At 47.2% G+C, this 14,831-nt stretch overlaps 1 protein-coding gene across 2 annotated transcripts in view; it reads left to right on the forward strand.

Annotated features, from left to right (window-relative positions):
* c10h1orf21 (chromosome 10 C1orf21 homolog) overlaps positions 1–14,831 on the forward strand; it is a 448,119-nt gene that overhangs the window by 245,647 nt on the left and 187,641 nt on the right. Inside the window, exons 1-3 of one of the 2 annotated variants that reach the window (XM_033027871.1) lie at positions 6,344–6,577; positions 12,766–12,830; positions 14,512–14,608. In XM_033027871.1, the coding sequence (XP_032883762.1) occupies positions 6,359–6,577; positions 12,766–12,830; positions 14,512–14,608 (381 nt within the window). In that variant the 5' untranslated portion in view covers positions 6,344–6,358. Of the gene's footprint in view, positions 1–6,343; positions 6,578–12,765; positions 12,831–14,511; positions 14,609–14,831 lie in introns of those variants that run through there. The other variant, XM_033027870.1, reaches the window with a different exon arrangement.

The following is a 14,831-nucleotide window of genomic DNA, read 5'->3' on the forward strand; positions in this document are numbered from 1 at the left end:
GATCATTGATGTACATGACAAACAACAAAGGACCCAACACAGATCCCTGAGGCACCCCACTAGTCACCTGCCTCCAACCCGACAAACAGCCATCCACCATTACCCTCTGGCGTCTCCCATTCAGCCACTGTTGAATCCATCTTGCTACTCCTGCATTTATACCCAACAGTTGAACCTTCTTAACCAACCTTCCATGAGGAACCTTGTCAAAGGCCTTACTAAAGTCCATATAGACAACATCCACTGCTTTACCCTCGTCAATTTCCCTAGTAACCTCTTCAAAAAATTCAAGAAGATTAGTCAAACATGACCTTCCAGGCACAAATCCATGTTGACTGTTCCTAATCAGACCCTGTTTATCCAGATGCTTATATATATTATCTCTAAGTATCTTTTCCATTAATTTGCCCACCACTGAAGTCAAACTAACAGGTCTATAATTGCTAGGTTTACTCTTAGAACCCTTTTTAAACAATGGAACAACATGCGCAGTACGCCAATCCTCGGGGACTATTCCCGTTTCTAATGACATTTGAAATATTTCTGTCATAGCCCCGGCTATTTCTACACTAACTTCCCTCAATGTCCTAGGGAATATCCTGTCAGGACCTGGAGACTTATCCACTTTTATATTTTTCAAAAGTGTCAGTACTTCTTTTACTTTGAAACTCATAGTATCCATAGCTACTCTACTAGTTTCCCTTACCTCACATAATTCAATATCCTTCTCCTTGGTGAATACCGAAGAAAAGAAATTGTTCAATATCTCCCCCATCTCTTTTGGCTCTGCAGATAGCTGTCCACTCTGTCTCTGCAATGGACCAATTTTATCCGTTGTTATCCTTTTGCTATTAATATAGCTGTAGAAACCCTTTGGATTTACTTTCACCTTACTTGCCAAAGCAACCTCATGTCTTCTTTTAGCTTTTCTAATTTATTTCTTAAGATTCTTTTTACATTCTTTATACTCCTCAAGCACCTCATTTACTTCATGCTGCCTAAATTATTGTAGATCTCCCTCTTTTTCCGAACCAAGTGTCCAATTTCCCTTGAAAACCATGGCTCTTTCCACTTTTTACTGTTTCCTTTCAACCTAACAGGAACATAAAGATTCTGTACTCTTAAAATTTCACCTTTAAATGTCCTCCATTTCTCTTCTACATCCTTCCCATAAAACAAAATGTCCCAGTTCACTCCTTTTAAATCATTTCGCATCTCATCAAAGTTAGCCTTTCTCCAATCAAAATTCTCAACCCTAGGTCCAGTTCTGACCCTCTCCATAATTATATTGAAACTAATGGTATTGTGATCACTGGACCCGAAGTGCTCCCCAACGCATACCTCCGCCACCTGTCCCGTCTCATTTCCTAACAGGAGGTCCAGCACTGCCCCTCCTCTAGTAGGTACCTCTATGTATTGCTGCAAAAAACTATCCTGCACACATTTTACAAACTCCAAACCATCCAGCCCATTTACAGAATGTGTTTCCCAGTCTATGTGTGGAAAGTTGAAATCTCCCACAATCACTACCTTGTGCTTACTACTAATATCTGCGATCTCCTTACATATTTGCTCTTCCAATTCTCGATCCCCATTTGGCGGTCTATAATACACCCCTATAAGTGTTGCTACACCTTTCCCACTTCTCAGTTCCACCCAAATAGCCTCCCTAGATGAGCCCTCTAATCTATCCTGCCAAAGCACTGCTGTAATATCTTCCCTGACAAGCAATGCAACACCTCCACCTCTTGCCCCTCCAATTCTATCACACCCGAAGCAACGAAATCCTGGAATATTTAGTTTCCAATCACAGCCCTCCTGCAACCATGTTTCACTGATCACCACAACATCATACTTCCAGGTGTCTATCCAGACTCTAAGCTCATCCACCTTTCTTACAATTTCTTACAATAAATATTTTAGCATTAAAATATGCACATTTAAGAAACCCCCCGCCTCTTATTCTCTGTTTATTTCCTTTTTCTTCTTTCTCCTCTTGTGTCCGAGTGCTTCCCTTTTCTGCTTCCTGCCTCCCATTCTGTCTACTAGCTTTCTCTATTTGAGTCCCTCGCCCCAACCATTCTAGTTTAAAGTCTCCCCAATAGCCTTTGCAAATTTCCCCGCCAGGATATTGGTCCCCCTCGGGTTCAAGTGCAACCCATCCTTTCTGTACAGGTCCCACCTTCCCCAAAAGAAGTCCCAATGATCCAGAAACTTGAATCCCTGCCCTCTGCACCAGTCTATCATGGGGAACAAGGACATGGCAGACCAATTGAATAACCACTTTGGTTCTGTCTTCACTAAGGAAGACATAAATAACCTGCCGGAAATAGCAGGGGTCAAATGAGATGGAGGAACTGAGTGAAATCCAGGCTAGCCGAGAAGTGGTGTTAGGTAAATTGGATGGATTAAAGACCGATAAATCCCCAGGGCCAGATAAGTTGCATCCCAGAGTACTTAAGGAAGTAGCCCCAGAAATAGTGGATGCACTAGTGATAATTTTTCAAAACTCTTTAGATTCTGGAGTAGTTCCTGAGGATTGGAGGGTAGCTAATGTAACCCCACTTTTTAAAAAGGGAGGGAGAGAGAAAATGGGGAATTACAGACCAGTTAGTCTAACATCGGTAGTGGGGAAACTGCTAGAATCAGTTATTAAAAGATGGGATAGCAACACATTTGGAAAGTGGTGAATTCATTGGACAAAGTCAGCATGGATTTATGAAAGGTAAATCATGTCTGACGAATCTTATAGAATTTTTCGAGGATGTAACATGAGGATGGATAAGGGAGAACCAGTAGATGTGTTATATCTGGACTTTCAGAAGGCTTTCGACAAGGTCCCACATAAGAAATTAGTATACAAACTTAATGCACACGGTATTGAGGGTTCAGTATTAATGTGGATAGAGAACTGGCTGGCAGACAGGAAGTAAAGAGTAGGAGTAAACGGGTCCTTTTCAGAATGGCAGGTAGTGACTAGTGGGGTACCGCAAGGCTCAGTGCTGGGACCCCAGCTATTTACAATATATATTAACGATCTGGATGAGGGAATTGAATGCAACATCTCCAAGTTTGCGGATGACACGAAGCTGGGGGGCAGTGTTAGCTGTGAGGAGGATGCTAGGAGGCTGCAAGGTGACTTGGATAGGTTGGGTGAGTGGGCAAATGCATGGCAGATGCAGTATAATGTGGATAAATGTGAGGTTATCCGCTTTGGTGGCAAAAACAGGAAAGTAGACCATTATCTGAATGGTGGCCGATTAGGAAAAGGGGAGATGCAACGAGACCTGGGTGTCATGGTACACCAGTCATTGAAAGTAGGCATGCAGGTGCAGCAGGCAGTGAAGAAAGCGAATGGTATGTTAGCATTCATAGCAAAAGGATTTGAGTATAAGAGCAGGGAGGTTCTACTGCAGTTGTACAGGGTCTTGGTGAGGCCACACCTGGAGTATTGCCTACAGTTTTGGTCTCCTAATCTGAGGAAAGACATTCTTGCCATAGAGGGAGTACAGAGAAGGTTCACCAGACTGATTCCTGGGATGGCAGGACTTTCATATGAAGAAAGACTGGGTAGACTCAGCTTGTACTCGCTAGAATTTAGAAGATTGAGGGAGGATCTTATAGAAACTTACAAAATTCTTAAGGGGTTGGACAGGCTAGATGCAGGAAGATTGTTCCCGATGTTGGGGAAGACCAGAACAAGGAGTCACAGTTTAAGGATAAAGGGGATGTCTTTTAGGACCGAGATGAGAAAAACATTTTTTACACAGAGAGTGGTGAATCTCTGGAATTCTCTGCCACAGAAGGTAGTTGAGGCCAGTTCATTGGCTATATTTAAGAGGAAGTTAGATGTGACCCTTGTGGCTAAAGGGATCAGGGGGTATGGAGAGAAGGCAGGTACAGGATACTGAGATGGATGATCAGCCATGATCATATTGAAGGCCGAATGGCCTACTCCTGCACCTATTTTCTATGTTTCTAAGATGTGGCCAGTTGTGGGATCACGTTGGAGGTGGCAAAAATGTTAGAAGTTTATGTGTTGTATTCGACGGCTGATAGGATGAAAGGTGAGGATTAGGGGGACTCTGTCCTTGTTGCGACTGTGGGGAGGGGGAGCAAGGGCGGAGCTGCGGGGTACCAAGGAGACACAAGTGAGGGCCTCATCTATGATAGAAGAGGGGAACCCCCATTCCCTAAAGAATGAGGACATCTCATATGTCCTGGTATGGAACACCTCACCTTGGGCGCAGATGCGGCGTGGACGGAGGAATTGGGAGTAGGGGATAGAGTCTTTCCAGGAGGCAGGGTGGGTGGTCTAGATAGCTGTGGGAGTCAGTAGGTTGGCTACTGACTGGCGGAGTAGACTTGATGGACCTTTAGCTGTGGGACACCTACTGACTCACAGTCTGGGTTACGAAGTTTAAGTTACGAACAAGGGTCTCGACCTGAAACGTCACCTATTCCTTTTCTCCAGAGATGCTGCCTGACCCGCTGAGTTACTCTAGCATTTTGTATCTATTTTAAATTACGAACAGACCGTATTACAAACAGTTCAAGTTATGGACTGTTCATGACAAACAGTTTAAGTAACGGACAGTCCATGTTAGGTGCAGGGAGGAAACGTAGAGTGTGGAGAGTGTTACACGTTGCAGGGAGGAGATGTAGAGTGAGGATGGACAAACAAGCTAGTGTAACTCAGCAGGTCAGGCAGCAACTGGAGAAAAGGCGTAGGTGACGTTTCAGGTCGAGACCTTTCATCCTTTTCTCCAGAGGAAGGGTCTCGACCTGCAACATCACCTAATTCTCCTCTCCAGACTGTTGCCTGAACCGCTGAGTTACCCCTGCACTTGGTGTCTATCTTCAGTGTAAACCAGTATCCGCAGTTCCTTCTTACACATGCAGAGTGAGGAGAGAGTTACAGGGAGTGAAGTAGAATGAGGAGATGCAGAGAGAGGAGAGGGTCACACATTACAGGGCTACACTCTGTAGGGAGATGCAGAGTGAGGAGAGAGTTACACGTTGCAGGCAGGAGATGCAGAGTGAGACGAGTGTCACTCTCTTCGGTGAGAAGGTATACAGTGAGGAGAGTGTTACTCGCTGCAGGGAGATGCAGCATGAGGAGATGTAGGGTGAGGAGAAACATAGAAACATAGAAAATAGATGCAGGAGTAGGCCATTCGGCCCTTCGAGCCTGCACCGCCATTCAATGTGATCATGGCTGATCATCCAACTCAGTATTCTGTTCCTGCCTTCTCTCCATACCCCCTGATCCCTTTAGCCACAAGGGCCATATCTAACTCCCTCTTAAATATAGCCAATGAACTGGCCTCAACTACCTTCTGTGGCAGAGAATTCCTGAGATTCACCACTCTCTGTGTGAAAAATGTTTTCCTCATCTCGGTCCTAAAAGACTTCCCCTTTATCCTTAAACTGTGACCCCTTGTTCTGGACTTCCCCAACATCGGGAACAATCTTCCTGCATCTAGCCTGTCCAACACCTTAAGAATTTTGTAAGTTTCTATAAGATCCCCCCTCAATCTTCTAAATTCAAGCGTGTACAAGCCGAGTCTATCCAGTCTTTCTTCATATGAAAGATGAAGAGATGCAGGGCGAGGAGATGCAGAGGACAGTTCCTCTCTGCAGGGCGAGGAGATGTAGGGTGAGGAGATGCAGGGTGAGGAGATGCAGGGTGAAGAGATGCAGGGCGAGGAGATGTAGGGTGAGGAGATGCAGAGGACAGTTCCTCTCTGCAGGGCGAGGAGATGTAGGGTGAGGAGATGCAGGGTGAAGAGATGCAGGGCGAGGAGATGTAGGGTGAGGAGATGCAGGGTGAGGAGATGCAGGGTGAAGAGATGCAGGGTGAGGAGATGCAGGGTGAGGAGATGCAGGGTGAGGAGATGCAGGGTGAGGAGATGCAGGGTGAGGAGATGCAGGGTGAGGAGATGCAGGGTGAAGAGATGCAGGGTGAGGAGATGCAGGGTGAGGAGATGCAGGGTGAGGAGATGCAGGGTGAGGAGATGCAGGGTGAGGAGATGCAGGGTGAGGAGATGTAGGGTGAGGAGATGCAGGACGAGGAGATGCAGGGCGAGGAGAGAGCTGGTCTCTGCATGGAGGGAGCAGATACGTGCAGCAGGATGCGTTGCCCGGGGTGTTGGAGGCAGCAGTTGAGGGAGGGGGCGGGACTAGGCTGCACAACACAGGCGGAACGTTCGTGCGGGAACGTGGTGCTGCACCCGGAGCGTGGATGGAGCGGGCGCGGCGGCCGGTGTGTGATCGCCAGCGCCAGTTAGTGAGGAGTTGACCAGCGGGGGACCAGGGGACCGGGGACCGGGGGACCAGGGGGACCAGGGGGCAGCGGATGGCGGGGGCGCGCGATGAGGAGCGGGAGCGGGAGCGGGAGCGCGCGGCCGGCGAGAGCGAGCCTGGCACCAGCGGCGGGAGCGAGCCCGGGGCCAGTGACGGGTGCGAGCCCCAGCTGCGCGCGCAATTCAAGCAGGCGGCCGTGCACGTCACCCGGCTGGCGACAGGGGGACTGCGCAGAGAGGACCTGCTCTACCTGTACAGCCGCTACAAGCAGGTAGATACACCTGGATATGTGTACCCCCCCCCCCCTACACACCCCCCTCCCCCTCACCCCCACCCACACACACCCCTACACACACCCCTACACCCCACCCACACCCCACCCCCCTACACACACACCCCTACAGCAGAGAGGACCTGCTCTACCTGTACAGCCGCTACAAGCAGGTAGATACACCTGGATATGTGTACCCCCCCCTCACACCCCACCCCCCTACACACCCCCCCCCCACCCCCCACACACACCCCCACACACCCCCCCCCCCCCCTACACACCCCCCTACAGCAGAGAGGACCTGCTCTACCTGTACAGCCGCTACAAGCAGGTAGATACACCTGGATATGTGTACCCCCCCCCACACACACCCCCACTACACACCCCCCCCCTACACACCCCACCCCCCACACACACCCCCACCCCCACTACACACACACACCCCACCCCCCCCCCCCCCACACACACCCCTACAGCAGAGAGGACCTGCTCTACCTGTACAGCCGCTACAAGCAGGTAAACACACCTGGATATATATACCCCCCCACCCCCACCCACACACACACACCCCTACAGCAGACAGGACCTGCTCTACCTGTACAGCCGCTACAAGCAGGTAGATACTCACCTGGATATATACCCCCCTAAACCCACACCCCGCTACAGCAGAAAGGACCTGCTCTACCTGTACAGCCGCTTCAAGTAGGTAAACACCTGGATATAACCCCCCTCACCCTCACCTCCACACCCATCCCACCCTCACCCCCACCTCCATCTCCATCTCCATCACTGCTCTACAGCAGAGAGGACCTGCTCTACCTGTACGGCTGCTTCAAGCAGGTAAACACACCTGGATATAACCCCCACCACTGCTCTACATCAGAGAGGACCTGCTCTACCTGTACAGCCACTTCAAACAGGTAAACACCTCACCTCCACCCTCACCCCCATTCCCAACCCCACTTCCATCACTGCTCTACAGCAGAGAGGACCTGTACAGCCGCTTCAAACAGGTAAACCCCTCACCTGCATATAACCCCCCCATCTCCACCCCCATCCCCCCTCAACCCCACCCCCACCTTCAACCCCACCCTCACCCTCCACCTCCACCTCACCCCCATATACACCTAGGATATACCCCTCCCTGGATATACCCCTTAAAATATACTCCCTGAAATATACTCCGGGAATATACACCCTGGGAAATACCGTGTCATATATACCCATGAAATATACCTCTGGAATATTACCCCCAGGATCCCCTGGGATATACCCCCTCAAATTAACCCCACAGGATAAACCCCCTGGAATAAACTTCTTCAAATATATCCCCTCAAATATATTCTCTCAAATATACTCACCTGGTATATACCCGCGGGATGTACCCCCTGCAATACACCCATAAAATATACCCACTGGGATATACCCTCTGGCAAGTACTCTCTCAAGTATACCCCATGGGATATACCGCAGGAAAGAACTGCAGATGCTGGTTTAAATCGAAGATAGACACAAAATGCTGGGGTAACTCAGCGGGTCAGGCAGCATCTCTGGAGAGAAGGAATGGGTGACTTTTCGGGTCGAGACACTTCTTCAGTCTGAACTTAAAACGTTCAGAGATGCTGCCTGTCTCGCTGAGTTATTCCAGCATTTTGTGTCTATCTTCTATGGGATATACCCCCTGGAATTTACCTGTGGAATGTCTCCCCTCAAATATACCTCCTGGGATATACCCCCTCAAATATGTCCCACAAGATATTCAGCCTGAAACATACCCCTGGAATAGACCCTTTGGAATATACCTCATGACATTTTGGGTAGGCGTCCTTCTATTTGAACCGTTATTTCGGGAGCTTTGCCGTGCTTATGAAACCCTGCAAGTTTATCCAGCAACTGGTGCAGCAAACAGGTTCTTAGGCCTATGCTGATCAATGCCCAATGACCCAGTTGAATGAGGATATGCAAACTTCAGGCTCAGAGGAAGCTGGATGGCCTGCATTAAATACAGGCAGTTCATGCCTGATAATACCTCAGAGACATACCCTGGCAAGTAAACAGCAGCATTAACAGGAGAGGGCATGTCAACATGGGAAAAGAAAGGCAATTTAGGTCAGATTTCTATGAAGATTTTTATTTAGACTTGTCAGGGCTCTCGCTTAACTTTTTTTCACTGTTGCCAGCCGGGTAACCTAGGCAGCTTTTTAGGTTGCCAAATGACAGCCGCTACAAGCAGGTAAACACACCTGGATATAACCCCCCCTTACCCCCACCTCACCCCCCCTACAGCAGAGAGGACCTGCTCTACCTGTACAGCCGCTACAAGCAGGTAGATACACCTGGATATAACCCCCCTAAACCCCACTCCCACCCTCACCCCCTACAGCAGAGAGGACCTGCTCTACCTGTACAGCCGCTACAAGCAGGTAGATACTCACCTGGATATATATCCACCCTCACCCCCACCCCATCCCCACCTCACCCCCATACAGCAGAGAGGACCTGCTCTACCTGTACAGCCGCTACAAGCAGGTAGATACTCACCTGGATATATATCCCCCCTCACTCCCACCCCATCCCCACCCCATCTCCACCCTCACCCCCATACAGCAGAGAGGACTTGCTCTACCTGTACAGCCGCTACAAACATGTAAAACACCTGGATATAAACCCCCCTTAACCCCACCCCATCCCCACCTCACCCCCCTACAGCAGAGAGGACCTGCTCTACCTGTACAGCCACTACAAGCAGGTAGATACACCTGGATATATACCCCCCTCACTCCCCCCCCCCCACACAGCAGAGAGGACCTGATCTACCTGTACAGCCGCTACAAACAGGTAGATATACCTGGATATATACCCCACCCCCATCACCCTCACCCCCCTACAGCAGAGAGGACCTGCTCTACCTGTACAGCCGCTACAAGCAGGTAGATACTCACCTGGATATATAACCCCCCACCCCCACCCCCACCTCGCCCCTACAGCAGAGAGGATCTGCTCTACCTGTACAGCCGCTACACGCAGGTAGATACACCTGGATATATACCCCCCCCACCCCACCCCCCCCCTCACCCCCACCCCACCTCGCCCCTACAGCAGAGAGGATCTGCTCTACCTGTACAGCCGCTACACGCAGGTAGATACACCTGGATATATACCCTCATCCCATCATAGTCTAAGGGCGGTTGTCTTCACTCTCCACTTTTCCAATTTTCAATTGTCCCAAAGTTAGTGGTAGCTAGTCGAAGCTGGTCTTCAACATAGTCTAAGGAGGTCTTCTACAGTCGGATGTCTTCAACATGTCTTTTTTTTCAAACTCTTCTAAACTCGTCAATTTGGCAACCTAAAAAAACCGGAGGGATAACGATCGCTATTTATATGCTTCCATTGCAGTGAGAAATTGTCAGATATCCCTCCGTTTTTCCCCCGTTGTCGGGGTCTGATAACGACCGCTATAGACGACACTATGTACAGCCTCCCCCCCCACCCCCCCTCCCCGCCCGCCCGAGGAGATGATCCGCGGCTCCGCGTTCGCGAATCGGCCGCTTATTAATTGAGACCGCGGCTTCACTTTACCGCGAGTACCTATGTCCCGCGATCGGAGCACTTTTTCCCGGTAAGTTTTCACAGGCAGCTCCGAGATGAGCTGTTAAAGACTTATTACTCTACAACAGGCTGGCATTAGTGACAATGTTTAATTGACAGTGTTATGGATACATATAGTTTAGGCCCTCAACTTCATGAATGAATGAAGTAAGTGAATGAATGAATGAATTTATTCACATTATAAAATGGTGCAATTAAATTAATTAAACTCCATACAGATAGATTTTCATAAATTCAAACTTTAGATCTTACCTTTTAGTTAGAGTTGGTCCCTGGCTGTCTAAATCTTTGTGTTCCAGGACCTCAGCAGGGACTTTGCTTTCAAGGCTTTCTTGCACTTTAATCCACTTCGCAGCACTTTCTTCAGCCTTTTTAATGCTTTTCCCCACTAAATACAATTACCTGCTGCAACTTTCCACGACATTTATTCCACAGAATAACAAATCGTGATCTCCAGTAAAACAGGCATCTCTGAAGCCCCCTTAGCCATTTTGTGTGCTAGCCTGAAACAAAGCGCATGATTGGCCAACTGGCAGACAAATCAATGTTAAACGTGCTTTGATTGGACTAAAAAATACCCGAAATTTTTCCGGTTTTTCTCTAATTTAATAAAAATGTGCAAGTCTTCTTCATATTGAGTTGCAAGGGTGATTTATATAATTTTTTTAACACAATATGTGAAAACTTCATGTAGTTTGGTGACTTGGGTCACGAAATCCCATTTCTAGACACATTTTTGATGCTCGGCCCACAGCCTAAATGAAGATTTTTATTTAGACTTGAGACTTTACTGTTACAGCTTGGAAACAGGCTCTTCGGCCCACCGAGTCCATGCCGACCAGTGATCACCTCGTACACTAGCACTATCCTAAAGGGGCTGTCCCACTTGGGCGACCTAATTGGCGAGTTTAGAAGAGTTTGAAAAAAAAGACATGTTGAAGACCTCCGATTGTAGAAGACCTCCTTCGACCTCCTTAGACTATGTTGAAGACCAGCTTCGACTACCTACGACTAACATGCTGACCTACTACGACTAAACCTACGAGTAAAAAAAGTATCGATTTTTTCCATGGCGACCGTTTTTTACTCGCGTGCATTTTTTAACATATTGAAAAAACCGCTGCGACCTAGCTGAGGCCTCGAGTACGCGGAGACTACTCTCGAGCATGAAGGAGAGTTACAAAGACCTCCTATTACCTTGTGTGGACCATGCTGCGAGTATGAATCGAGGGCAAACTCGCTGAACTCGCGGATGAGGTCGCCCAAGTGGGACAGGCCCTTAAGCGATCATCACTTACACTAACACTATCCTACACACTGGTGTGTAGGATAGTGCTGGTGTACGAGGTGATTGCTGGTCAGCATGGACTCAAGGGCCTGTTTCCAAGCTATATCTGTAAAGTCTAAAGTTACGAAGGACAGAAGGGTCCTGACGCAAAACGTTATCTGGTCATGTTCTCCTGAGAGGCTGTCCAGCATTTTGTGTCATTTTTATACCAGCAACTGCAGTTCCTTGCAGATGGTGTTGCTTTCCTTTCTTGATATTACCTGAAAGAGGAGATTCCTTCATGAATTTTTTGCTGCATCATGGAATCCTCTAATGTGTTGGAATGATATAAATTAGTTTCTTTATAAATGCACCTCCCGATTTACATTTACTGTATATTAAAAGCTCTTTCTCTTTTTAAACAGGATGTAAAACAGTCTGCACCAGACATAAAAAATCTTAATGATAGCATGTGAAGTATAAATAGGTTTAGCAGCTACAGACAGTAGTCTTTGTTTGTCTTTATATTGGATAAAAAGCCTAGCTCTTTTCATTGTTGGACTCTTGTCATTGCAATGAAATTAAATTATTTTCTGAAGCAATATACAGCAGAGCCTAGAAATCTGAAACAAAAACAGAGAATGGGAGAGTCCCTAGTGGGAGAGTCTCGGACTACAGGTCAGAGCCCAGCATAAATGAACGTTCCTTAAGGAAGGAGATGAGGAAGAATTTCTTTAGTCAGAGGGTGGTGAATCTGTGGAATTCTTTGCCACAGAAGGCTGTGGAGGCCAAGTCAATGGATATTTTTAAGGCAGAGTTAGATTGATTCTTGATTAGTACGGGTGTTAGGGGTTACGGGGAGAAGGCAGGAGAATGGGGTTAGGAGGGAGAGATAGATCAGCCACGATTGAATGGTGGAGTAGACTTGATTGGCTGAATGGCCTAATTTTACTCCTATCAATTATGAACGTATGAGAGCATGCTAGAAGCACTCAGCAGGTCAGGCAGCATCTGTGGAAACACAACTCTGTGTTTCAGATCAATGATCCTTCATTTATTTAATAATTTGTCACTGGGATGAAGTATTATTGATCCAAACTTTGGCTGCTTCTTTTGCCATAGATGCTATCTGGGCTGTTGATGGTAATAACATTTTCTGTTTTTTGTTATGATCTAATTCTTATATCTTACCAAAGAGAGGGAGACAAATTTGTCCATGTTCTATGACATTAGAACATTTCAGTGATTTTTGTTGATATTGGACCTGTTTCTGTTGCTGACTGAGTTGTTATTTTTGGGTTCTGTTTTCTAGATCACATGTGGAAAATGCGATCTTCCAAAGCCTAGCTTCTTTGACTTTGAAAGCAGACAAAAATGGTAAGCGCATAAAAAAAATGTAAGCCCTTTTCTACCTATTAGAAAGTGCGTACATTTTTTCAAAGAATAGAAAGTAACGTTGAGCTGAATGTAGTAGGAAATAATTAATTAATAGATCTGATGGGACCTCAAAATGCAACAAAACAGTCTGAAGGCATACAGAACCGCTGATGCAGCAATCTTGAGCAAAGTGTTGGAGGAGCTCAGCATGTCACGCTGGATCTGCGGAGGGAATGTATAGATGCCATTTCGAGTCGGGTAGGGGGATGGAGAAAGCTGGAAAAGAGAGGAGGGGCATGACTGAGCCTGGCAAGGTGAGGAGGAGAAGGGATTGATTGCCAGATGGGTGGAGTAAATGAAAAAGGCTTGAAGTTTAGTTTACAGATACAACACAGTAACGGGCTCTTCGGCCCACCGGGTCCGCGCTGACCAGCGAATTCCCGCACATTAACACTATCCTACACTCATTAGAGACAATTTTTACATTTACCAAGCCAATTTACCTACAAATCTGTACGTCTTGGGAGGAAACCGAAGATCTCGGAAAAAACCCACGCAGGTCACGGGGAGAACGTACAAACTCCGTACAGACAGCACCCATAATTGGGATGGAACCCGGGTCAATGGCGCTGCGTTCACGAAGGCAGCAACTCTACCGCTGCGCCACCTTGACTGCCCAAGTGAAAAGGAGACAAAAGGGTATCAGATAAGGAGAGAAGAGGAGGAATGAAATGTAAAGTCGAAGGGAGGGATATGAGTGGAAGATAATGTGTAGGAGGGGGAAAGGTGGGGCGATTAAAAGGGAAATTGTGGGCTTGGGAATGGGAGGTGAGTGTGGGAAGGAGGGGGAAAGGAACAGGATAGCCAGATATGTGTGAGAATCGTGTGACAACCAGGATATGGGACAGCATAGGAAAGAGAAAACTGTCTGAAGCTTTGGTAAATACCTTTTCATTGCATCCCGATATTAGGTTGAATTTTGTAACAATATAAAAAATAAAATACAAAAGTTAAAAGTTGAATTAATTGATGTGAAGATTTGAAATTGTCTTTATCCCAATATGTAACCTCCAGATACTGATGTGTGATTGTAGGACTCTAGTTACTGGCGTTCATCATAAGGTCATAAGCGATAGGAGCGGAATTAGGCCATTCGGCCCATCAAGTCTGCCATTCAATCATGACTGTGCAATGAATTCCACAGATCACCACCCTCTGACTAAATAAATTCCTGCTCGTCCTTTCATTCTGAGGCTATGACCTCTAATCCTAGACTCTCCCATTAGTGGAAATAGCCTGTCCACATCCGCTCTATCCAAGCCTACATTTTTGGGCGTTACTGTCCAACTGGAGTCAACATAGGTTTTCTATATTCATTTGAGGAGAGGTAATACTGAAAACCACTCAACTTTGGATGGACTGAATTTGATACATCAGTAACACCTCGCGAGTTTACATGTATGCACCGATGGGGCCTGGTCATCCAAGATGGTTGATATTGTGTTATGGGAGGGGAGGTTGGTGCCTGTGAATCAGTACTATCCCCTCAGCCATGGGGAGGCTACAGCAGAGGGTGAACTAAAGTTGTTACCAACAGAATGCTTGATGACGCAAACCAAATCCAAACACTTTGCTATCTATTAGATTCCTCCAACTTAATTAGCTTCTTACTTATTGACAGGAAAGCGTGGAAGGAGATGGGTGATAAGACGGAACAACAGGCTATGCAGGAATATATTGCAACTGTAAAAGAAATGGACCCAGAGTGGAATCCTCAGGTAATGGAACTTGGAGAAACGCAAGGGTAAATACCCTTGTGTTGACGGCTTTGGAGGATATTATTCATTGCTCATCTTTATTTCAGATCCCCTCTTCTTTGTAGTTACTCTGCTTTTCAACCACCACAGCCTTGTTCCCAGCCATCCGTTAAGGGCCTGTCCCATTTGGCGGGTTTTTTCGGCGACTGCCGGCATCATTGGCTGACGTATCAGGTCACCAAAA

Source organism: Amblyraja radiata, chromosome 10, assembly GCF_010909765.2.
Source record: "Amblyraja radiata isolate CabotCenter1 chromosome 10, sAmbRad1.1.pri, whole genome shotgun sequence".
In the NCBI taxonomy this organism is placed as follows: domain Eukaryota; kingdom Metazoa; phylum Chordata; class Chondrichthyes; order Rajiformes; family Rajidae; genus Amblyraja; species Amblyraja radiata.